The sequence below is a fragment of the Schistocerca nitens genome, chromosome 5, assembly GCF_023898315.1.
Source record: "Schistocerca nitens isolate TAMUIC-IGC-003100 chromosome 5, iqSchNite1.1, whole genome shotgun sequence".
NCBI classification, from domain to species: Eukaryota; Metazoa; Arthropoda; class Insecta; order Orthoptera; family Acrididae; genus Schistocerca; species Schistocerca nitens.
In genome coordinates, this window is record NC_064618.1 from 21,395,096 (window position 1) to 21,421,859 (window position 26,764).

At 39.6% G+C, this 26,764-nt stretch overlaps 1 protein-coding gene across 2 annotated transcripts in view; it reads right to left on the bottom strand.

Moving 5' to 3' along the window:
- The window catches only part of LOC126259891 (probable ATP-dependent RNA helicase Dbp73D), a 164,980-nt gene that overhangs the window by 60,719 nt on the left and 77,497 nt on the right, over positions 1–26,764 (bottom strand). The window contains exon 7 of one of the 2 annotated variants that reach the window (XM_049956967.1): positions 3,205–3,375. The exons of the other annotated variant lie outside the window; for it this stretch is intronic. Coding sequence (XP_049812924.1) covers positions 3,205–3,375 — 171 coding nt within the window. The remainder of the gene's footprint in view (positions 1–3,204; positions 3,376–26,764) is intronic. 2 annotated transcript variants of the gene reach the window in all.

Below are 26,764 nucleotides of genomic sequence, written 5' to 3' on the forward strand. Positions count from 1 at the left end.
TAGACAGAGATCAAGGCTGAATTATAGACAAGGAAAAATACTGGAATATATTGGAAATTTCTATACTAACCTATACAGTAAAATCAATGTTGATACCTTGATCATAGACAAATTGGATGCTTCTGTTTCCCATATTCCAGAAATACTCCCATCAGAAGTCAAACATGCAATAGACAACATGAAAAAATGGACTGCTCCAGGTAGTGATGACCTCCCAGTCTGATGTATGAGGGATCCACAGAGCATTTAGCTAACATATTTTCAGGTTGTTTGCACTGTGGTACACTACCAAGAGACTGGAATAAAGGTGTACAAAGTTTTCACTGGATCTTGACTACCAGATCGAGCACTACACTCGACCAGGCTCAACCCACTGAGCAAGCCGGTTTCCGATCAGGATTTAGCACATTTGACGATATATTCACACTACGGGAAATAATTAGTAGAACATATTGAGTACCATCTACCCCTTTGCCTTGCTTTTATAGACTTTGAAAAGGCCTTTGATTCAATCAGTCACCCAGCAATGTTTGCGGCTCTAAAAGAACAAGGAGTAGAACAGGGCTATATCAAAATCCTACGTAACATTTACAAAACCTCCACAGTCTTTGTGAGCGTTGCCGAAGATACTAATGAATTTCCCATTGAAAAGGGTGTAAAGCAAGGTGATTCTGTATCTCTCAAACTATTTTCAGCAGTCTTAAAAAAAGCCATGTCTAAAGTGAATTTCGGAACTCAAGTTCTCGAGAAAAGACTGGACAACTTGAGGTTTGCAGATGATATTGTACTATTTGCAAATGATATAGAACAACTTCAAAAGTATTAGTTAATGAACTTGCATTAGTGTGCTCTGAAGTTGAACTAAAAATGAACACTGATAAAACCAACATAATGATCAATGAATGGACACCTGAGGGAAATATATCAGTTGGAAGTACACAACTCCAAAGTGTCACAGAATATATCTATCTGGGTCAACTAATAAACATGAGAGGAGATTTAAAACCAGAAATATTACAATGAATTAAATTGGGCTGGCAAGCTTATGGGAGGCACTATTCAACTTTGAAATCTAAGATGTCAGCTGAGCTGAAGAAATCTATTTCTGACCAATGTACATTGCCGGTAATATCTTACGGCTGCGAAACATGGACATTTAACGAGTTCATTGTTAGGAAGCTAACAGTAGCCCAAAGAGGAATGGAAAGATAAATGTTGGGTTACACGAAAAAAAGACAGGAAGAGAGCAGTTGAAATAAGACGAACAAATTTTGTCGGAAATTGCTACTTAAAATATCGTATTACAACCATTTTTCCATCTATATTAGAATCTCCCTTCCTGTATTTAGACTTTTTCACCAAAAGATTGGACGTTCCGGAACGTATTCTCATTACAAACTACATTGTACTGGAAAGAGTGAATACATTGAAATGGCAGTGGGCTGGTCATGTTGCTCGAACAAAAGATGGTAGATGGTCTAAACAAATCCTTGGCTAGAGCCCAATTACCAAAAGAGACCTAAAAGAAGACCACCAGACAGATGGGACAAAGATATAAAGAAGACAGTGGAATTCAATTGGCAACGGGAAGCTCAGGATCGGAAGAATTGGAAGATCTTACTGGGGTGCTTTGTTACATGCCGACTCAAAGAGGCCACATCATTAAGTGAATGAACTGGCTGATGATGATTATCCAGTCTACAGCAGATACAATAAAAAGGATGTGATGAGTTTGTACATTTGAATTTCAAGGCAACATCTGTGAGATCACATCATGTGAGCTACTCCACATGCCATCTTACAAATTTTGTCAGAAATCGCTATTTAAAATATCATATTAAAACCATTTTGCCATCTATATCAGAATCTCCCTTCCTGTATTTAGACTTTTTTACCAAAAGATTGGACATTCCGGAAGGTTTTCTCATTACAAACTACATTCTACTAAGAAATTCGCAAGTTTGATCCCAAACACGTACACGTGCTAGCTTCGACGAACTGACAATAATCCGAGTGTTTTGTGTGCCGATACATCTCTTACTACCGAGTTCATTAGAATGTAGTTAGAAAATATTGATCAAAGAATCAAACGTGAAATAATGTCATTTAGCAGTGTGATTCACATAAAATGTCGGGACACATTTGAGATATTACAGATACTTCATCACGAAATGAACACTACAGCAATCGAGAAGCACAGCAATGAGGCTCTGACAGAGTCCACACACAATCACCCCCCTCTGCCGAGGTGACTGTTCCGAAACGGCACTAATTTGTCTATACTTTCCGAGAAGGACGAATGCTGGCATTGGAACCACTCTTCCACAGCAACACGCACCACTCATTCACAGACAAAGAGCTGATCCTACAGGTACAGGTGAGCCGAAATCATTAGACGACAGATGCGAACTGTAAGATGGACAACCCCACACCTCACATGAAAACAATACAGAGCATTGTGTGTGACATGGGCAGCGTCTGGCCTCACGTTACTATGGAGCAAAATCACACCTTGTCACAATCTGACTGGTCTCTCGCTTTTAATAACCCCTCAGAGGTTCCGTAGTGTGTCGCAACAGCACTGAGCGCCGACAGCTGCCCTGGTGGACATCGAAGGACAGCGCCAACACGGGCTGTGCAGCTTGCTACCGGCTGGAACGACGACGCCGTGCCGCACCCCTGGCCACAGCCCCTCTCCCGTATCGGATCAGATCAGACGAGCCGGGCACGAGCCAATCTCGCTCGTCTGAATACTCTCGTGGCACACTTTCCGACATTCCAGTTCTCTTCGCACGTACGAATCCCTTGCTCCTTAATCGACAAATTAAAAACAAGAACCTGTTTTGCCACTGACCCATTGACTGTGTGCCAATCCGGATTGAGCCTCTGTGCTATGTCGGCCCCTTTGATGTGGGGCACACAGGTCGAGATTGTAATATGTTTGCAGCACGCTTCTCTGTACAGTTGAATGTCATTTACATTAGCATTTGCAACAACCAAAAACGAATCTGAATTGCAAATTGGCTCATATTCGTTCATTTAAAGATAATTCTTCCTTAAGCAGCTCTTAGTAAATATAAATCTCGGAAATACTGATCTTAGGGAATTTTTACTGAGCCTCGTGGAAATATTTGTTACGTGTGGGTTCATTACAAAGTTGTTGTCACTATAAAAGTTTTGGATGGCTGATAATGTAAAATTTACCTTTTTCCTGTGAAACTACTGATGTAAACAACTTAGGCTGGAACAATCCCAGCAGCTGCAACTTCTCAGGATCCTGGGAAAGTGTAGCAGAGAAAAGAAGTTTCTGGGGTGGAGGTCGCATTGTTTTAAGAGTTGCTGGTGTAAGTGGTGGAGGGATTGGCTGTTCGTCATCTAAAACATAAAAAAAGAGCATCCCTTATTTCTATCTTTATAAGGATCAGCTGCTAAAACACTCAGCAAACAATGAAGATGAGCAATTAAATAAACACATGCAACAAGTGGAATTGTGGCTTACTGCACTATTAATACTGTTGTTACAGAAAATATTGAAAACATATTGTGTACATAAATAAGAACAACTATGCTAATGCACTAATCAGAACAATTATCAAAAGCGTGCAAATTAACCCACATGAAACATATATCCATTACAACAATTGTGGAAAGAATAGAAGAGCGCTAATCACCGTGAAGATGACACATTGAGAAGCAGACAGGTACAATGAAAGACTGCCACAAAGTTTTTCATTTTGAGTGTCTTCAATCCAATGTGTCATCTTTACAGTGAGTAGCAATCTATCCCATATGTAATTGGTGATATTCCAACTTGGACTTTTCATGGTTTGATTTATCCATTACAATCAGGTGAAATTACCTTGTCTACCAATATACTTGTATTTCATCAAATCAATTAAGTGATAACAGTGGACAAAAAAAGACTAATTAACTTTGAGAAATAGAGCAGCCTTGCTGAGTAAAACACAGGACGGAACAGTTCTGCAATTCTACAGCAGTCACTTAGACTTAGCACTTTGTAGATCAAGCCCGAGCAAGCTAGTGCCACAACTTTGTGTTACAAAGACTGCACCAGAATATCAGTTGAACCGCTATTTTTTTGATGCATTAGCCATCTATTGCTCAAAAAACTGGATTATGCATATAAGAACAATGTACAGATGTCTCACTACCTGTCCCTCGACTGGTGCTGCCTTCTGTTGTTAATTTCTAGAATTACTTGAAATAAAAATTAGTGAACATAACAGATGTGACGTGAATGCTGAGCCAATACGATTGCATCAATGTAATTTTGTGATTGAAATCATTATGTTTCACAGTCTGCTGTAATTCTGCCACAAATACTTCATGTATGATGAGTGAAGACATTTTGAAAGCTCAAGGGGAAGAAATTGCTCAATACTCACCTCGTACTTTTCACTACCAAAGAACTGAAGTATATATGAAAAATACATCTTGATGTTTGGTCTTCTCTTTAGCATGTATCACACTTGAAGATACATCAGGTACATATGTGCATATAATGCTTTAGATAACAGAACAAATGTCTGTTTCCTAGGCTCGATGTTCTTCTCAGTGGCTCGTCTCCAAAAAGTTAACTAAGTATATTTTTTCATTTGAGTAGCAACAGACACACGGATTTTGTACGAAATGAGGTGAGCTTCTGCTGTCATCTCTGTTCTAACTGTACAAAGTCTTTAAGCATCTATTCACCTCTGTTTCTTAGATTTCATGTTGGCAGACCTTTGCACAAAGCAGTAAGCACGACTGGACAATGTTCTTACAAGGATTAGAGCTAAAACCCTTATCTCAGTTATTCTAGTCGCTCATCACACTGAAATGCAGTTTGATGATGCGTTCTGGAAGCAGCACAAAACGTACACAGATAGTATGTAATTTCAGGTTACTTCTGTTTAAAAATCAGTTGTGATATATTTTTTACGAGATACTGTCCGCCCCTGATAGCCGAGTGGTCAGCGCGACGGAATGTCATACTTAATGGCCCGGGTTCGATTCCCTGCTGGGTTGGAGATTTTCTCCGCTGAGGGACTGGCTGTTGTGTTTTCCTTATCATCATCATTTCACCCCATTGACACACAAGTCGCCACAGTCGCGTCAACTCGAGTGACTTGCAACAGGTGAACGGTCTACCCGACAGGGCGCCCTAGCCACACAGCATTTCCATCTTACGAGATATTTAACAAGTGGCAGCGCACATTTGTTTATATACTTGGTTTCTTCTTAAACGGAAATAAGTGGTGCAAAAGTTGCAGACACTGTGGAAAAAGGAGCAAGTGAACAATAAGTCTGAAGTGTCATTTCATGTTTACTTAGCTTTGTAAATCATATATGGACATTGTAGAATAACAAAACTAGTAAGTGAAGCATCTAAAATTTCTCCTACATCCTATACACTCCTTTAGGAACGAAATGAAAGAGTGAAGAAAAAGTTGATTGACTTGAGGGAGAGAAGACTACATTTTAATATGTTGTTGTTGATGATGACACAAGGCACGGGGAACAGCCTGGCATTGGACAACCATCTGAACTTTGTACATGAATCAGCCCAACATTTTCCTTAAAAATTTTGTAAAACTAGAGGCAACCTAAATCTGGATGGCTCTACCCAAATGTAAGTACAGAGCCTTATCATTATGCAATCATGATAGTCAAACAGGTCGTGTGCCAAACTCGTAATTAATTCTCAGTTATTTCTACATACAATAGAAACAATTGAGAACAAAACATATTTCTTTCTTTTACTCCTTGTCCTCAACAACTTGGTGCTTTTACAGAGATACTGATATTCAGCTGATGACGGACTTCTCGAAGTTTTGTGGGGGTGAACCAGTAGCTGCTCCATTTTGCACAGTGAACTGCTCACAAAAAGTTCAGAAACAATTTCGCAACTTGCACAGTTTGTGTTATTTTGATATGAAACCTCTCTCTCAATTCTCTTTTGAACACAGGAAATTGCTATGTACAGCCATACTGCACAGTGTCTCCAAATGTGACAGGACAATTTGGCTCTGGTGCACTATACAGTCTGTGTCATTTCAGCTCAGAATGTGTGCACACACTTACTTTATGGCAAGGGTTTATGGCAGGTGAAGTTGCTTACTAAATTGCTGTACACTTACGTGATGTCACTTCCTTAGACCACTGCAATGAAACACACAATACAGAATGAAACACACAATACAGAATGAAACACACAATACAGAAAATCTGTCTCTCGCTGGTTACCCCACAGACATACGATGTGGGCTGACAAACCGCTACCTGCACATTGTGGTCCGTACCTACCATGAGGAGAATGCAACAGAACAGTAAGCTGGTTTTTTGCAGACAACTACGAAAGCCTATCAAACAAAGCAATAAGTGAGTATCTTCAGACAATCAATTTGGCCTCTAAGTTTCCATTATGAATGACTGTAGTCCCCTAGTGTGTGTGTGTGTGTGTGTGTGTGTGTGTGTGTGTGTGTGTGTGTGTGCAAGGAAACACCTGGAATGGAGCCCTAATCAATATTGTTGCCTTTTCTTCACCAACAAGTGCAAGATTTGTCTGATGCCTGAGGGTCACTGCAAAAAGAGTGTAAATGTAGCCAGATACCAATACATGTGTTGGACATTCAGTCGCATTGATTCGGAAGGGAGGTTGATCAGCCACGTTTTGTGGTCACACAGCTCTCACTATTGTTGTTGTTGTCTGCAGCCCAAATACAGGTACAATGGAGCTCTCCACAGATCACAAAGATGTCAACAAAAAGTATGTAGCAACTCAGGGAGTGCAACTGCTACATGTCGAGTTGAGTAATACGTCTTCCACGTGGCCCATGACAAGGTCAGCATAGGACGGCATTACCCTCGTTCCCATAACTGTCCCCCTGGTTTGTTTCTAACCATTTAGGATGAGAATGCCTTAAATGTTATTTTTTCTCCCTCTCTCTCTCTTTTTTTTGTTTTCTTTTTGCAGTCCTCCATGCAGATGTTTCCATCACATAAAAACATAAATGATGCACACCATAAATTTTATGTTTTTCATTTAGGTTAAATGTTGAGAGCGAACTACTGACACTCCTGTGCTTCTCTATTTTATGAATATGCCATATGCATCAGGGGTAATGCAATTTTTATTCAGATTAAATTAATCAATTATTGACAATATATAATGTAAACGGATAGATAAGATAAAAAAATCTACTCACCAAGCAGTGGCAGGAGGAAACACACACACACACACACACACAAAGTTAACTTTTACAAGCTTTTGGAGCCAGTATTGAAGGGGAAGGAAGAGGGGTGAAGGAAAAGGACTGGAGGGGTTTAAGGAAAGGGGTACAGTTCAGAAAAGTCACCCAGAACCATGGGTCAGGGGAGAATTACTGGGCAGGATGATAAGGAGAGTTGTTGGGGACTGCACAGGACAGCATTTAAGAACCTGAGACCTCAAAGGTGGTAGATAGGGTAATATGCAAGACAGAGATTATTAATTCTAAAACACTGTGCACGAGTTAATAAGAGTAAAAAGCTAAGTGCACTGAATGTAACAGAGGTGGTAGGAGGATGGTGAAAAATAGACAGGTCAGAAAATGAAAGATATAGAAAACTAAAATGGAGTGAAGAAAGGAATATTTACTGTGAAGAAATGTTGAGACGGAAGGAATGAATGTGTACTAAGGCCAGGTGGGTGGCGAGAACCAAGGATATGTTATAGTGCTAATTATCTGTGGAGTTCTGAGAAACTGGTGCCTGGAGGAAGAATCCAGGTGGTGTGTGTGGTGAAGCAGGCACCAAGGTCATGACTGTCATTTTGTAGAGCACGCTCTGCAGCAGGATATTGTGTGTTGCCGGTATACATCCTCTGCCTATTCATCCTCACTGATAATTGGGTGGTAGTCATGCCGATGGCTCTGAAAGCTTGTAAAAGTTAATACTTTTTGCGTGTGCGTGTTCTCCTGCCACTGCTCGGTCAGTAAAATTGTTATTCTGAGGTACAGACGTGAAGTGGGAATGACTGCATGCATCAACGTGCGAGCGTAAAGGATGACATTCATTTACATAGAAGTATATCTGAATTTTATTCTTTTATACTGGTATTTTTTTTTTTTTTTATGAAATAGGCAATAAGGCTGAGAGAGAGAAACACCAACTTTTCTGAATTGCGCAGGTGGGCACTCTTGCTACAAGATATCCATCATTCAAGTTACTCTCCTAGCCTCATTCTTCACTACTCTTTGCCTTCCACCTCACTACTCCCACTACAGTACACACATGACTTTTATCCTGCAAATGCACCTAGAAGTCCTTTTCTCTTCTCTACTCCTCTCCCTCCACACTGAGCATAACCTCCCAATGCTGCATCTAGCAGCACTATAGCCCTAGCCTGTTCCTGCATGTTCCCCCAGGCAGCACTACCATCTTCCCCCTAACCCACAACCCCTTCCCCTCCCAATCCATGGCTCCTCTCTTACCCCCAGTAGCCGCCCCAACAGATTGCTGCTCATGTAAGACCCAGTCGCAATCAAAATGCATTTTACAGGTTAGAAAGGAATCTATGTAATTTTGTGCATAAATATTAGTGGTGTCATAGTTTATTTCAGTGGTTACACTTGCGATCCTTAAATCTAAGGTACTTCAGAAGCTATATCAGAGCAACTGTGGCACAGTTCATACCAAATGCATTGCTACTGGAAGAATATTGGCAAAACATTGAAATGATGTTGGTTAAATGTCACTTACATGAAAAATAACAGTGAGCTCCACCACAGTAATATTTTCCTTGGGCAAAGACAGCAGAATCCTGGACACACCTAAACACTGATTTTGCAGGACCGTTTCTTGGGAGCTACTGGCTCATCATTACCTGTTCCTTCAAATTTCCATTTGCAATACAGATATTACTGATATCTTCAACTAAGGTTATTCGGCTTGGGAAAGGTCTTCTCTATTAGAAGATTGCTGAAATCTACTGTCACTGACAATAGAACACACTTTCTTCTCACGTATTTAAATTATTTTGTGAAACAAATGGCGTTTCCCATGTCAGGGCAGCACTGTTCAAATCTTCAGGCCATAAGACTCGGTGAAAGATTAATATAAACTTTCCAGTAGGTCAAAGCTGGTTCGACAGTAAAATAATGACAATGGTTTTTCATTGATCATCATCTGACAGGACAGAGTCACTGAACACAAAGCACGATCTCCGATTTATGATATGGTACTCATTTCTATGTACCAGAATGGGAAAAAGGTGCGGGGGCACCAGGCACAGTCATAGAACAGTTTGGCAATGTCATGTTTAAAATTAAACGCTCACACGGTATCATAATATGTCTGACGGACCTCCAGATGCAGCTGGCAGCTGCCCCCTGCCAGCATCTCCTGGGACTGGCCCCAGTGGCAACCGATGGAAGTGCGTGTTGTGCCTCACACCTCAGACCAGCCTATGGACATTAAAATGGCAAACACTTGACCAGCCTCTCCCTCATCCTGGTTTTGCTCGAGTTTCTGAACAGTGCCATGAGCGAAAGCCGGGGAAGCAACACAGGTGCATCTATTTAAAATGGACGCCAGCAGGCATGGAAGTGGGAAGCTAATGTTATTGCTTATTTCATATTGTGTTGCCATATTTGTGTTCTTGTGCTACCCTGTCAAAGGAACTGTTTACTTAATAATCTCAGTGTGCAAATGCCATTTTTATGGAAGTACAGCAAAGAAACACTTTTCTGCTACCGTGGATGTTTGGGCTGAATTAATAGTAGCATTCAATTATTACATTGACAACCATATATATATAATTTAGAAATAAAGCAGACCACTCACCAAACAGGGTGAATAGGTGTGTCATGCACCCCCCCCCCTTTTTTCCCCTACATACACAAAAGGAAGAAAAACCTGCTAGTTTTCTGACTTTTTGAACCAATCCTTTGAAAAGCTGAAGTAAATGCACGTGTCTGTGTGCGCATGCACACACACACACACACACACACCTGTGCTCCTACATAGTGCTCCAGCAAGGATTTATTCATCTACTTCTACATCAGCATCTACACAATTACTTTGCAATTCACAACCAAGTGCCTGGCAGAGGATTCATTAAACCATCTATAAGCTACTCTTTATCATTCCACTCTTGTACAATGTGCAGGAAAAATGAACACTTAAATCTTTCTCTTATTTTATTATGATCATTTCTCCCCATGTAGGAGGGAGCCAATAAAATATTTTCACACTCCGAGGAGAAAGATGGTGATCAAAATTTTATGCGAAGGTCCTGTTGCATTGAAAAACGCCCTTGTTTTAATGACTGCCATCCCACTTCATAAATCATACCCGTGGAACTTGCTCCCCTATTTTATGATAATACAAAACTAGCTACCCTTCTTTGAACTTTTAAATTTCCTCCATTAGTTCTATCTGCGATGGATCACACACTGCAGAGCAATACTCGAGAAGAGGCTAGACAAGCATAGTGTAAGCAGTGTCTTTGGTAGACCTGTTACACTTTCAAAGTGTTCTGCCAATAAATCACAGTCTATGGTTTGCTTTCCCCACAACATAATTTATGCGATCATTAAATGACTGCAGTCTCAGGCAACAAATTTCTTGTACTTTATCTTTTCAGTCTCCCACCACCTCCCGAAGTCCCACTGTCCAGCCACAGTGGAGCATTCCCCTCGTAACTCAGTACCACCCAGCACTGGCGCAACTGAATTACATTCTCTGCCACTCTTTCAACTACCTCTTGTCGTGCTCTGAAATGAGGAATGTCCTGTCCACTATCCTTCCCACCCCTTCCACAGTGGTATTCTGCCGTCCACCAAACCTACACAATATACGTGTCCATCTCTACACATCCCCTGCTCCCAACCCCGTACCTCATGGCTCATACTCCTGTAATAAAATTAGATGCAAGACCTATCCTATACATCCTCCCACCACCATCTAGTCCGGTCATTAACATCAACTACCCCATCAAAGGCAGGGCTACCTGCGAAACCAGTTGTGTGATATTCAAGCTAAGCTGCAACCATCATGCCGCATTCTATATGGGCATCACAATCAACAAGCTGTCTGTCCACATGAATGGCCACCGACAAACTGTGGCCAAGAAACAAGTGGACCACCCTGTTGTTGAGCGCACTGCCAAACATGACATCCTTCATTTCAATGACTGCTTCACAGCCTGTGCCATATGGATCCTTCCCACCAACATCAGCTTTTCTAATTGCGCACGTGGGAACCTTTCCTGCAATATACGCTACGTTCCCACAACCCTCCTGGCCTCAACTTTCGTTAGTCCTCTCCTATCCAGCTCCTTCTCTGTTCCTATTTTAGCACTACGCAGCCCTCATTTCTCCATCACACTGTCTTTTTACTTCTCTCCTCTTCTGCAACCCCCCCACACACACACACCTCTCCGCTCCCTCCGTCTAACCTCCTGACTGCACATAGTTCCCTGCCCTCTTTCCACCTCGTCCTTCTGCGCTCCCCAACAGCACATCACTGCCCACCATGCCTACCCCTCCCTGCCCTCCCTTACTCCCCAGTTGCCACTCCAATCATGTACCAGTACTGCTGCTCGCAGTGTGGCCTCAGTTGCCTGAGACAGCAGTCTTGTGTGTGTGTGTGTGTGTTTTTGCCATCTAATTCTGACGAAGGCCTTACTGGCCAAAAGCTATTATCTGTGACAGTCTTTTCTTGTGCCTACCTACGACTCAGCATCTCTGGTATATGGTGAGTAGCAACTTACCTGTTCACAAAACTATTCTATGTGATCATTCCAATTTAAGTAATTTGTAATTGTAATCCGCAAGTATTTAGTTGAGATTAAAGCCTTTGGATTTGTGAGATTGATTGTGTAACTGAAATTTAGAGCACTGTTCTTAGCTCATGTAGATGATGTCACACATTTCATGATATAGAGACAATTGCCACATTTTGCAACATGCAGATGTCTACATTGTTTTGCTACTTGTTTTGATCATCTAATGTCTTTATAAGGTGGTAAATTGTTTTGTTTCACAGCCCAAAACAACTAAGGTCACACATGCCCATGTCGGAACTTGGAACACTAATATGAAAATAGGAGTTAAAAGTGACTACACTTTAAGCCCAGTCAACGAAAGGAAGCCCCACAAGATACACCACAGAGACAATGGAGGTCCTGAACTAAAGACTAAATGTGCTTTATCATATTGCTATGATGGATAAAACTTAAAACATGATCGACAGCCTGCACGCTGTTCACTAAAATAGCGTAACTCAGATACCAAACGCACATTAGAACATAAATGGTTAAAAAAAAGGGCATTCAGTCAGAAAATAGTGAACCGTCAAAGGTTGATGACAATGAGGTGGTGAGGGATCATCACTTAACAAATGATGATGACTAAAACAACAGTGCCTAAAACGGAACCTCTCCTTGAGGCGAGAGGGCTGAGAGGAGGTCGGTCAAGCAGCCAGTAGAGGTTTAATCCCGTGGAGCTTGTTCCCATGAAGCGAAGCCCAGTGGTGATGCCAAAGTGATACCACCTGCTGACAGATGGCAACATGGAGATAATAGGAAGGAATGGGAGAACTATTGAGTCAATGCAGGAGAATTGTAGCCTTGGCAGCAGTGTCAGCAGCCTCATTTCCCATCAGACCAATGTGACCAGGGACCCACATAAACATCACAGTGGCTCCCTGAAGAGTGAGCAAATAGAAGCAAATGAAGTCCAAGATGAACACAGGCTGCCACATGAAGCCAAGGTGGTGAAGGGTTCACACCCATCGGGAAAGTGGCAGGTAGTGTTGAAATATGCTCACTATTTTTATTTACTTAAATTTGGCATATTTCGTGACAGTACCTTTTCTGTGAAACGGTTACAAGATGATATTTGTCTTGGCGTCAGTCGTCTAGTGGAAGTATGATTCCACAATGCAGTTTTGTCGGCTGCAGAAATGACCTGGTTCAATGTGTGTGCCTCATTTTTGGTGCTTCAAATACCATTTCTTCGAATGTGCTTTCTTCTTAAAGTTTATATAAAAAATAGTAACATAATTCATTTTTTTCTGTTCACTAGCAAATTATTTATAACGGCGACCTGCACATTGTTCTACCGTCAACACACACCAAGAGTTCACTGCCGACTGATTACAGTCAAAGACGACTCCAGTGTCAAAGACATTTTACACAACACACAAGTTTCCACTTGTAATCAGTCTCTTTGATATTCTTCGTCACATCTACTAATAGTAATCAATATGCTGTCACTCTCAAAAATATAAGTAAATTAACATAAAATAAGGCAAATTAGAATAAAAAAAATTCTGACAAAAATATAAGAAAACAGTTACAATTTGGTATCGACAAATCCAGTAGAAAATAACACATCTCCCAGATCCATTATAACTGCTCCTCAGGGCTTCTTTTGTTATAGATGATAATAGGTTATTTAAATTTTGAAATTATGATTTCTGTTTATATAGTTTCAAAGAGACAACATTCCTGAGACCAAATAATTTCTTTGACTTAGGGTACACCAAACGATAAGCATTAGGGTGTGGATTTTCTACGACTTCAAGAGGCCCAATATAGATATCAAAGAATTTTTTAATTTCTGAAGTTAACATTTTTGATTTTTCATGAGATTTGACCAGAACAAGATCCCCAATTTTGAAAGTGGTTACCGTATTTACTCGAATCTAAGCCGCACTCGAATCTAAGCCGCACCTGAAAAATGAGACTCGAAATAAAGGAAAAAAAAATTTCCCGAATCTAAGCCGCACCTGAAATTTGAGACTCGAAATTCAAGGGGAGAGAAAAGTTTTAGGCCGCACCTCCAAATCGAAACAAAGTTGGTCCATTGTAATATGAGACACAATTTAGGTCGAATGAAAGACGATACAGCTACAGTAGTTTGGTTCGAGTCGTAAGCTTAGCAGTTAAGCTTTACCAGGTAGCCATTGCTATGCGTCAGGCGCTCCGTCCGTATTTATACGGGTACCCTTCCTTTTTCACGTGCTTCGTCTGGTTTGAATCGATTGCTTATTTTGCTTTGATCTGATAAGTGCCGTTTTCTTTGTTATAGGTGTTTACGTCACTCTAAGCTGAAAATGCATTACTGTACTGTGTAATGCATTGTTTGTCGCATTTTGATAGTGCGTGTTTACGGCCTGTCGCCGCTCGCGGCATGGCTTGCTTTTGTGTGCGCTACCGCCGCTTAAAAAAAAAAGAGGAATCGTCTCATTAGCAAAACAATGGCAAGAGACTGCTATTTGTTGTTACTTACACTGCTGCTTTCTTTGATAATGATCAACAAGAACCAAATGCGTATGATAGAACATGTTCTGAATGAGAGTTTTGCGAAAATTTTCCTCCGTTTGAAAATCTTTGCGGCCGCTTCTTTAGTACATCAAATTCTGCACAGAAATTAGTCATCTTACATTTAAAATCTAGTCAGTTGCCGTGCTTCATTTCTGACTGTATCACTATTAGGCATAAGAATAATATGAATATAAACATGACATGGTATGTATATTCTTCCGCGTCTGCCGTTGTCTCACTCTAGTTTCGTAGTTTATTAGGCAGACAGGATTTAAATGAGATAGCAGCAAACACGAAAGAATACATGGCAAAAATTTCTATTCGTATTATTCTTATGGTGAAGAGAATACTGCATGTGATTCACATTTCATCAGGTTCCTATTAGCAACCATCTCTTCTCACAGGTAGGAAAAAACTCGGAACGTAGAGTTGGCCATATTGACAAACATCCCTAACAGTCTTGCCAGTCGGATTTTCGTAGTACATTGAAATTCTGCTACATTCGAAGATGAACAATACGGAATTTGTATTTACTTCGTTGGATAATGTATGAAAATGCAGTGGTCGAAACTCGGAGCGGAGAAAAAAAAAAGCTCGTATTCTACCTTTTTTTTTTAAATTTATTTACTGATGCAGAGGTTTTGGCGCCAATATTTGTCTTTGTGCCCACAAAGTATGCTTGTGTAGCGCTACATATATTCGACGGCAGAAGTTAGCTGTGGCGGCACCTATCAACATTTTTCGGAACTTCCGCTTGCTTTGCACTCGATTCTATGCACTCGATTCTAAGCCGCAGGCGGTTTTTTGGATTACAAAAACCGGAAAAAAAGTGCGGCTTAGATTCAAGTAAATACGGTAATTTTACCCTATTGTTACGTTTTTTATTCCTCTTTTCCCCTTGTTTCCTCATAGTTTCCCTGACAATATCTTCTCTCTCTTGCATGGTTAAAGGTGTACATTTAGGAAATTCAATGAGTTCTGATATAAGATTTGGAGGTCTAATATTAAACATAATCTCATACGGTGAAAATCCTGTGGAACTATGTTGTAGGCTATTCATAATATCTTCAAAATTTCGAATGTGCTCAAACCAGGTTGGATGTTTATGGCTACAATAGGTTCTACAAAGTCTCCCAATTTCCCTCATATATCTTTCTGCAGGATTGGTGGATGGAGAATACACAGGTATAAGTATATGCTTCAATTTTGATCTTTCAATAAACTTTTTCCAAATTTTAGAGGTGAACTGTGAACCATTATCTGATAATATAGCATTTGGTTTACCCACCTGTGCGAAATAATCTCTTTCAATTTTTATTATTATTTCATGGCTAGTAGCTTTTTTTACTGGATATAGTTTAATTAATTTTGAAAATACATCTACCATAACAAATATGTAACAGTGAGCACCTTTACTCTTTGGTAACATTCCATATGAGTCCACAGCGATAAGATCTAAAGGTTTTTCCGGAATAATGTTTTGCATCTCTCCACCACATCTTTGATTGCTCACTTTAATTCTCTGACATTTGTCACAGGTTGCCAATTATTTTCTTACCTTCTTTCCAATATTGTAAAAATAAATATTTTCTTGTATCTTTTGAATGCCCTTCTGCATCCCACAATGACCAAGACTTTCATGTATGTAAATAATCAGCTTTTCAGCATCTGCCTCTGGCGACCACAGTTTCCAACTATCAGAATCTACATCTGTTCTCCGAAATACAATCCCCTTGGGTAATTTGTAAAATTTATCAAGTTTCTCATACCTCTTCTTGCCTAGACATTCTTTGATTAATTTCCAACTTTGATCTAAATTTTGATTTTTTCTAATTTTGTTACACATAGCTCCAATTGTTTTCTCATTTTCCACCCCTTTCAGGTATTTAATTTTAAATTGCTTTTCCTCCTCTTTTTCAAAAATCTCCTTTTCTCCCCCAATTGGTAACCTTGAAAGTGAATCAGCTACTACATTCTCAGAACCTTTTATGTGCTTGATTTCAAAGTCAAACTGTTGCAGAAATATTGCCCATCTGGTCAATCTCTCTTGTAAGTAACTCAAAGCTTTATGATCAGAAAATACTATGGTTTTATGTCCAATAAGGTAAATTCTAATTTTTGTAAAAGCCCAATGAATTGCCAAAAGTTCTTTCTCTGTGTCTGTATAATTTTTTCCATGCTTGAGCAACATTCTGCTTGCAAATACTATGGTACAATGTATCTTAACTCCATTCTCTACTCTTTCTTGAAATAACTCTGCTCCAAGCCCATAATTACTGCTATCAGTATTCAAACAAAATGGTAAATTAAAATCAGGTCTGTGTAATAAGTTTTGCTTCCTCAACTCTTGCTTAATTTTATCAAACTCTTCCTGACAACTTTTATCCCAAACCCAAACAGTGTTTTTCTTAAGTAACTGACTTAAACATGGTGCATTCATTCAGACTCTGATCACTTATATGTTTTCGATAATAACTGCATAACCCAAAGAACGACTTTAATTGTTTTTTAGTCTTAGGAATAGGAATTTCTGAAATTGCTTTAATTTTTTCTGGGTCTGCCAAAATTCCCTTGTCTGTGACAACATGACCCAAAAATTTTTATTCAGAAACTGCAAACTTACATTTCTCTAATTTCAATGTCATCCCCCCTTTTCTAAGTTTTTCACAAACTGACTTCAAAATCGAAAAATGTTCTTCCCAATTTTGCCCTGTAACCAAAATGTCATCTACATAAATTATCAGTTTAGATGCAAGTTCTTGCCCCAGTACATGATCCAAAGCTCTTATAAATTCGGAAACAGAAGAATTTAACCCAAATGGCACAACACAATATTGGTAACTCTTACCATTGTACAAGAAAGCAGTATATTTTCTAGAATTAACTGAAAGTGGTACCTGATGAAAACCCGAAGTTAGATCCAAACTTGACGTATATTTTATATCTGTAAATTTATAGAGTAACTCATCAATATTTTCGGGATGGTCTGTCTGTCTGAACAAAATTTTGTTTAAGTGTCTAGAGTCCAAAACCAATCTTACTCCACCATCTTTTTTCGAAACAACTACTAAAGGATTATTATATGCACTGATACTCCTTTCTATTATATTACATCCTTCCATCTTTTTCAGCTCTTTCTCAACAGCAGGTCTTTTTGATATTGCAATACTGTATGGTTTTATGAAAAATGGTTCATGAGGTTTTACCTGACGCTCACACTGATAACCCTTTACCCTACCAGGTATGTCACTGAAAACATCACCGTATTCCCACAGCAGATTTTGTAACTGTTGTTTTTACTCCCCAGATAAATTTTGTGTTTCTGAAATTTTCAAATTTACTAAATTCCCAAATTCAACTTCATCAGTATCAAATCCATGAATTTCAATATTCTCCAATCTATTTTCTTTTAGTAAATTGATACTGTCAAAATTTCCATTACTCTGATCACCAAGTGTGTTCACAAATTTTGTCTGAATGTATTCCCTTTCACCAGTTTCTATCAAAAGTTTTCTTCCAACTCAATCAAATGCTATATTTACTTTTACTATCCAATTCATACCCAAAAGAAAATCTTCATTAAATTCCTGAATTACAAAACATCCATGTGTGAACAACTTGCCTTCAATTAAAAATGTCACTAAAGCCTGGCTTTTTACCAATTTACTGCTCTTCCCAGTAGCAAATTTTATCTTTACCCCAACAACTGGCATTTCAACGTAATCTTTCCCCTCTTTCAATTTCCTGCTTAACCTTTCAGATATTCCCGAGATATCACTTCCTGTATCAATTAAACATTTACCAATCCATGACCCAATTTGAACTTTTATATAAGGACTGCAAAACTGATCACTTTTCTCAGAACCTGTATCCTCATGTAAAAAATCACTTTCAATTTCCCCAAACCTATACTTATCAGAATCATATGGTATATCATTACATGTATTATTTGTCACAGTTATAAAATTTGCACAAGATACAAAACTGTCATTAGTACTCTCTATTATCTCAAATAGCCAAGAATTTTCATCCAAATCACAATGTATACTATTGAAGTACTTATCCTTCCGCTTTTCAAAAATAAAATATCTCATCTTTTTCCACCGCTCAGGACATATAGTTTCACATACATTAATAAGCATCTTTCTAAAGTTCTTGTCAAAAGAAATAGTTTTACTGTGCAGCCATAGATTCATAAGAAATGTGTGTGTGTGTCATTAGTATCTGTAGCTAGAAGTTATACATGTGTCATCATTATTTGTGTAGTCAGATTCTTTACCAACAACATCATAATTCACACTTTCACATACACCCTGCTTATGAGCCTTATTCATCCTGGTAACATCCCTGGGAATTTCTATAATATTCTCACTATTTAATCCATTTTCAACCATGTGTATACCCAACTCCCTATTTAAACTATTGAAACACCTTTCCTCAACATCATCATCAATACCATTACCATCATTATCAACTTTATCATCAACATCATTATCATTATACATATTCAGGTCATACACATTCAAATTATCCCCCAAAATATTATTTCCCCTTTCTAAAGTTACCAGATCCCTTTCACCAATATTTTCATTCTCACAGCATGCATTCTCTCTTTCATTCACACACGTCACTGAACTACTACAAATTACATCATCTGACAAAGGGTTGTTCTTTTCTGCCCAAGTGTAAAACTCTGTTAAATTAAATGAATCACAATTACTTTTATCTACTGTATGTTCTTGTTTACTGAAAATTTTATCTTTATCAAAATCATCATTATTTTCCTCTTGAAATTTCTTCAATAAGTAACAACTAATAACCTCATGTGATAGCTTAGGTTTGGAACTGTCATGTTTGGGTTTATGATAGTCACATCCATTGGTCCTTTCATCATGCTCACCTTCTGCCTCAACCTTGCGGACCTTCAAGAGGGCGTCTACTCGTTTTTTATTTCCTGAATTACAACTGATTCCTGTTTGAACTGCTGATTGTGGTTCTGCCAATGTCTCTGATCAACATTTATGTTCCCATTCCTATGCCAAACATTACCTGGTTGTTGGTAGTTTCTATTGTACTCATCTCTAGCAAAATTTCTGTGATTTTGATCCCTAAAATGTTCTCTATTTTGTTGATTACTTCCGTCAAAATGTTGTTCTTGTTTTGGATGAAAATTATGGTCCTTCTTTTGAAAATTGTTATATCCCCCTGAAGTTTGACTGACACCATGATAATTGTTTTGTTCCCTTTATTGAAAGTTATCATTGCCCCAATTTTGACAATTACCTTTCTGAGTAAACCCACTGTGTGTTCTTGTTGTTACCCTATCCAACTTTTCAATATAATTGAGAAACTGCTCAACATTACTATCAGGACAATGAACTAAACTCAACTGCATTACTGATGGCAATCTTCTCTTTAAGGTATCAATTTTGATCAAGTCATCCAAAGGTTTTGTTAAATGAATAAGTTTTTGAAGTTCACTTTTGCAAAATTGTTTCATTCTCCCATCTGATTCTCTATAGTTTCTCCCATTCAAAAATTCACTTTTGATTCTAGTTTGTTTAAGATCATCCCAAAAATTTTCCAGAAATTTTGATTCAAATTCTGAAAAGGTCATCCCCACAGTTACAATCTGGTTTGCCCAAGTCAAAGCTTCCCCTTCCAATAATTTTTTCACAAATTTAATTTTCATATCATCTGGTGAGTGAGGTAAAAAACAATCCTTAGAATACTGTATAAAATCAATGGGATGTAAGGGTCCATCTACCGAAAAGTGCTTCACTGGAATATTAGATACAAGATTGCATGTGTTGACATTGTGATTTTTGCTTTGAAATTCAATGTCAAAACTTTCAATTTTTTCGCTAAGTTCTTTGACAGATTTTTTGTTTTCTAAATCATTGCATTCTTCTTTTTTTTCTAGAGTAACCAAACGATTGTCAGTTTCTTGTTCTACATTTTTTACTAAAACTTTTGTGTTCTCATCCAAATTTCCCCTTTTATCTCATTAAAATCAATTAAATTTCTTTCCCCATCTGCCAGTAACTCATTTTTTTACAGTATTAATTTCATCGCTCAATTTAGCATAAATTTCATTTATTTTTGCTTCCACAGATTCAATTTTTTCCTCAACACTGCCAACTCTGATCGAAAGATCACCCACTTTGGTATTGACTGCTTGGACTTGCAACAAAATATTATCAATTTTTTCATCCCAGTAAGTCTTATTGTAGTCAACTGATTGTTTAATTTCTTTCGTGAAATTTACAAGAAAACTTTTTAAATCAAACTGATTGGTTCTTTCTGTTTCATTTGACCTGTCCTGATTATCGAAGTCTATTAAATGACTATTTTCTACTTTAGGCACAATACTCTCGAAAATCTCATAAGTCATTGTGAAGAAAGAAAATTTATACATAACAATACAAAACAAGATAAAAATATTGTTTTAACAAAATACGAGGGTTTCGTGACTTATCTGGAACACTCTTCTACTGTTGCAAATCCACGTTTTCCATCCATGTGATTGTTGACCAAAATTCTTGAAATTACTTCTTCTGTCGAAAATTATATATATATATAAATAATAGAGGGAAACGTTCCACGTGGGAAAAATATATCTGAAACAAAGATGATGTGACTTACCAAACGAAAGCGCTGGCAGGTCGATAGACACACAAACAAACACAAACCCGGAAGGTGTACATGATCAAAGGCAGAGCCACGTGTGAAAGCACCCAGGTGATTTACCAACTGACCTGCCTACACTGTGATGCATTGTATGTGGGAATGAACAGCAACAAACTGTCCATTCACATGAATGGACACAGGCAGACAGTGTTTGTTGGTAATGAGGATCACCCTGTGGCTGAACATGCATTGGTGCACGGCCAGCACATCTTGGCGCAGTGTTACACCGTCCGGGTTATCTGGATACTTCCCACTAACACCAACCTATCCGAGCTCCGGAGATGGGAACTTGCTCTTCAATATATCCTCTCTTCTCGTTATCCACCAGGCCTCAATCTCCGCTAATTTCAAGTTGCTGCCACTCATACCTCACCTGTCATTCAACAACATCTTTGCCTCTGCACTTCTGCCTCGACTGACATCTCTGCCCAAACTCTTTGTCTTTAAATATGTCTGCTTGTGAGATGTCTGCTTGTGTCTGTATATGTGTGGATGGATGTGTGTGTGTGTGCGCGAGTGTATACCTGTCCTTTTTCCCCCCTAAGGTAAGTCTTTCTGCTCCCAGGATTGGAATGACTCCTTACCTTCTCCCTTAAAACCCACATCCATTCGTCTTTCCCTCTCCTTCCCTCTTTCCTGATGAGGCAACAGTTTGTTGCGAAAGCTTGAATTTTGTGTGTGTGTTTGTTTGTGTGTCTATCGACGTGCCAGCGCTTTCGTTTGGTAAGTCACATCATCTTTGTTTTATGTGTCTGTATGTGTGGATGGATATGTGTGTGTGTGCGAGTGTATACCTGTCATTTTTTCCCCCTAAGGTAAAAGTCTTTCCGCTCCCGGGATTGGAATGACTCCTTACCCTCTCCCTTAAAACCCACATCCTTTCGTCTTTCCCTCTCCTTCCCTCTTTCCTGATGAGGCAACAGTTTGTTGCGAAAGCTTGAATTTTGTGTGTATATTTGTGTTTGTTTGTGTGTCTATCGACCTGCCAGCGCTTTTGTTTGGTAAGTCTCATCATCTTTCTTTTTAGATATATTTTTTCCACGTGGAATGTTTCCCTCTGTTATATATATATATATATATATATATATATATATATATATATATATATATATATATATATATATATATAAACAAAGATGATGTGACTTACCAAACGAAAGCGCTGGCACGTCGATAGACACACAAACAAACACAAACACACACACAAAATTCAAGCTTTCGCAACAAACTGTTGCCTCATCAGGAAAGAGGGAAAGACGAAAGGATGTGGGTTTTAAGGGAGAGGGTAAGGAGTCATTCCAATCCCGGGAGCGGAAAGACTTACCTTAAGGGGAAAAAAGGACAGGTATACACTCGCACACACACACATATCCATCCACACATTACAGACACAAGCTTGTGTCTGTAATGTATGGATGGATATGTGTGTGTGTGCGAGTGTATACCTGTCCTTTTTTCCCCTTAAGGTAAGTCTTTCCGCTCCCGGGATTGGAATGACTCCTTACCCTCTCCCTTAAAACCCACATCCTTTCGTCTTTCCCTCTTTCCTGATGAGGCAACAGTTTGTTGCGAAAGCTTGAATTTTGTGTGTGTGTTTGTGTTTGTTTGTGTGTCTATCGACGTGCCAGCGCTTTCGTTTGGTAAGTCACATCATCTTTGTTTTTAGATATATTTTTCCCACGTGGAATGTTTCCCTCTATTAATATATATATATATATATATATATATATATATATATATATATATATATATATATATATATCCCCGAAACATTTCTTCTCCAAAACTTTTACTTCCCGATGAACACAAATACTGTAACACACATTCTGAAAAAACTGGTTTAACACACAAAAATTTTCTTCCTCGTAGCACTGTTGAAGATCTCGTGAACACAATATCCCGGCTACAGTCCCAAGTTGAAATATGCTCACTATTTTTATTTACCTAAATTTGGTATATTTCGTGACAGTACCTTCTCTGTGAAATGGTTACAAGGTGATATTTGTCTTGGCTTCAGTCGTCTAGTGGAAGAATGATTCCACAATGCAGTTTTTTCGGCTGCAGAAATGACCTGGTTCAATGCGTTTGCCTCATTTTTGGTGCTTCAAATACCATTTCTTCAAATGTGGTTTCTCCTTAAAGTTTACATAAAAAAAATAGTAACATAATTCATTTTTTTCTGTTCACTAGCAAATTATTTATAACGGCGACCTGCACATTGTTCTACCATCAACACACACCAAGAGTTCACTGCCGACTGATTACAGTCAAAGACGACTCCAGTGTCAAAGACATTTTACACAACACACAAGTTTCCACTTGTAATCAGTCTCTTTGATATTCTTCGTCACATCTACTAATAGTAATCAATATGCTGTCACTCTCAAAAATATAAGTAAATTAACATAAAATAAGGCAAATTAGAATAAAAAAAATTCTGACAAAAATATAAGAAAACATTTACAATTTGGTATTGACAAATCTGGTAGAAAATAAAACATCTCCCAGATCCATTATATTGTGAAGTTAAGCTCCTGGAGCAATAACTGAAAGCAAATTCCAGGAGGTAACAGGGAAGTGGGAAGTGCCTATAAAAGTCATCAAAGAAGGAGAGATGGGATGGGTGACCAGGCATGGCAGACAAATGGTTGTGTATCTGCCAAAGAGAACATCACATAGGTATGACAGTGCTAGTTTGGCAGCTTCTGCATAGATACTCTCAACCAGGCTAGTGTAAACCAGTGGCTGAACAGATTCCGCAATGGTGGACTGTATTTGCGTAGGTTGGATGGATGGGAAGAAGCATAAACGAAACACAGAGTCTAGTTTTGAACAGACAAGGGATTGGTACAAACCAAAGAAAGGTAGTCCGATCTGCTCCCCAGGAAGTACTGCTGAGGACATGTAGGACAGTGAGGCACTGGGTATAGCGGGTGACACACGGGACGACCGAGGAAGTTTCCTATCAAGCACGAGCATCAGGAATTTCACAGTTTCAGCAAACAGAAGAACAACAGTCCCAAGGTGTAAAGACACTGGAAGAAACCCACTGTGCTGCCACAAATCCATACAAACAGTTTTGTCAGTGGAAAAGTGAAAGCCATTTCAACACTCCACGAGTAAAGACGATCAAGACATTTCTGAAGATGCTGCTTATGACTAGTCTGTGGAGAACTGCAGCAGATCACAAAATTGTCAACAAACAGGGAGCCAGAGATGCCCAGCAGGAGACAGGCCATAACAGGGTTAATGGGGATAGCAAAGTGGGCAATGCTCTGGACATAGCCCCGAGGCACTCCACTTTCAGGGATAAAGATGCCCCACAAGGCAGAAGCCACACACACCTTGAAGACTCTTGTCTTTTAAAAAATCCTGAATGAAATGAGGCTGGCGGCCTTGGAAGCACCATTCCTAATGAGTACGGAGGATATCAGTCCTCCAGCAGGTGTTGTGGGCTTTCTCCAAATAAAAGAAACGTAGCCACAACCTAGTAGTTCCTCAGAAAATCGTTCAAGACATGGTTTGACAAAGTGACAAGATGGTCAACTGCAGAACAGTGTGCTTGAAATTAACATTGTGCAGTGGTTAGAAAATTGTAAGCCTCTAGCTGCCATACCAGCTCGGCATGAATCATACATTCCCTCACTTTGCAAACACATCCGGTGAGAGAAATGGGGTGTTAGCTACAAGGAAGGTGTTTGTCCTTAACACGCTTAAGTATGGGTAAGACAGTGGCTTCACACCAGTGTCTGGGAATGTGCCATCCGCCCAGATGCGATTGTATGTATGAAGGAGGAAGTGCTTGCCCGCAAGAAAAAAACATCTGAATATGAACATCGTCTGGCCCTGGGGTAGAAGATCAGGACGAAGTGAAAGCATGATCTATCTCTTGCATAGTAAAGGCAGCATGGTAACATTCACAAGCCTGAGAGGAGAAGGTATTACGTGAGCAACCTCCGCTTGTTTCTGATGAAGGAACGCAGTGCGATAGTGGGTGGAGTTCAAAATCTTCGCAAAACAGAAGCCCAAGGTGCTGAGAAGATAGCGATGGGGTTGGGTTCCATAATGACATGATCTACTACAGTCAGGCCAGAAGTTGGGTACGGGCCATGGTCCCAGAGAGATGTCGGAGGTTGGTCCCCACTACGGAAGAGGGAGTGGAACTGTTAAAAGAACTAGTAAACAAAATCTAGCTAGCTTTTTGCTATTCCGAAGAACGCACGACACTACACACGCAACTGTTTATAACAAATGCAGTTTGCCATCATAGGACGATGTTTAAAAATAGGGAGAGCACATCCCTGTGCACGAATTGCACTGCTGCACACCTTAGTCCACCAAAGTATAAGGACATGGCAAGGTAAAAGTGAAGTGCAAGGAATGGAACATTCTGAAGTAGTAAGGATAACATTTAGAAAGCATTCTACCTGGTCATCACAACTGGGGAAATGTTGTTCGTCAAAGGTTGCCAGGGAGAAGTAAAGCCTCCAGTTGGCCTTAGAAAGTGGCCAATTGGGTGTAGACGTAGATGGGGTACCTCCTGGACAGCTGCTGGGTGTTTAGTGAGATGGTTTGACTGTGAATGGATGAGGAGCACGACTCCCCCAACAAATGTAATGCCGTCCTCAGGGGGAAGGTCAAACTGGATCAGACAGAAATGTGAGAGGTCAAAGTGGTCTTGAGGATGTAATTGTGTTTCCTGGACACAGAAAACAATTGGACACTGTGATTCAAAGAGCAGCTGTAATGGCTCCTTGTTGGATCTAATGCTGCAAAAGTTTCATTGGAGGAACTGTGAACATTGCATTGGAGGAGAGTAATGACTGACAGTCTGACCGGGTTGGCCTGTGCATTCCAGGGCAGAAAAATGGTTGGTGGTGTATCACGCGGCACCACTGTGGAGAGGATCACCAAGTTGGCGAAAGAGAAGACTGTTTGCCTTTATTTGATTTCTAGGAGATGTTACAATTCATAGATGAAGACTCAGTTGTTGGCTGGAGGAATGTAAGAAGTCTTCACAGGAGTATTCCTTCTGTCGTTTCTAGCCTGTCGATTGTGTAGCAGGTGATTTCACTGCTGGTGGCTTGTTGCACAGCTGGAGGAGAAGAAGATGGGGATCCTACAGTAACACTGGGTGCTTTTACAATCATGGTGCTGAATTTGAGGTCACAAATCTGCTGGCTGTGTCCTTTGTGGAGCAAGGTGTAGCAAGAACGGTACTCTAACTGCCAAACTTACTACCTCTTGGATGAATGTTCGCATTTCAGGTCACACTGATTGTTCACATCTCAGAGGCCACACCTTCCAAACTCCTGACAGGGGGACTATCTGTCAATTTGGAAAGGTAACAGCTCACACTGTCACCTCTCCCTGGTCCTGGCCTGGACCAAGGGGTACATGCAAACCCTACCTGTCGACCCAGGGATGGGAATTACAAGTTACCCAGTCACATAGTAGGTGCACGGGCTGGCCTTCAGAAGCACACAGGGAGGAAGAAGAAACAAAGAGGAACCTTGAACACCGAAGTGGAGAAAGGATAAGAGACAGAGAAGAAAGAAAGAAAAACCAGGACTGTTCTGATGTCCATTGAAAATTCAGAAAACATTCCCAAAAATATCTCAGACACGTTCCCCAAGCGAGGGTATAAAGCATAGGAGGATAGACATGCAGATTGGAAGGAAAAAGATGCCACAAAGGCTGGGGCCCTCATCAAAGAGTGGCTGGGGGGTGGAGTAATGGTAAATCACAGCACCATCTGCA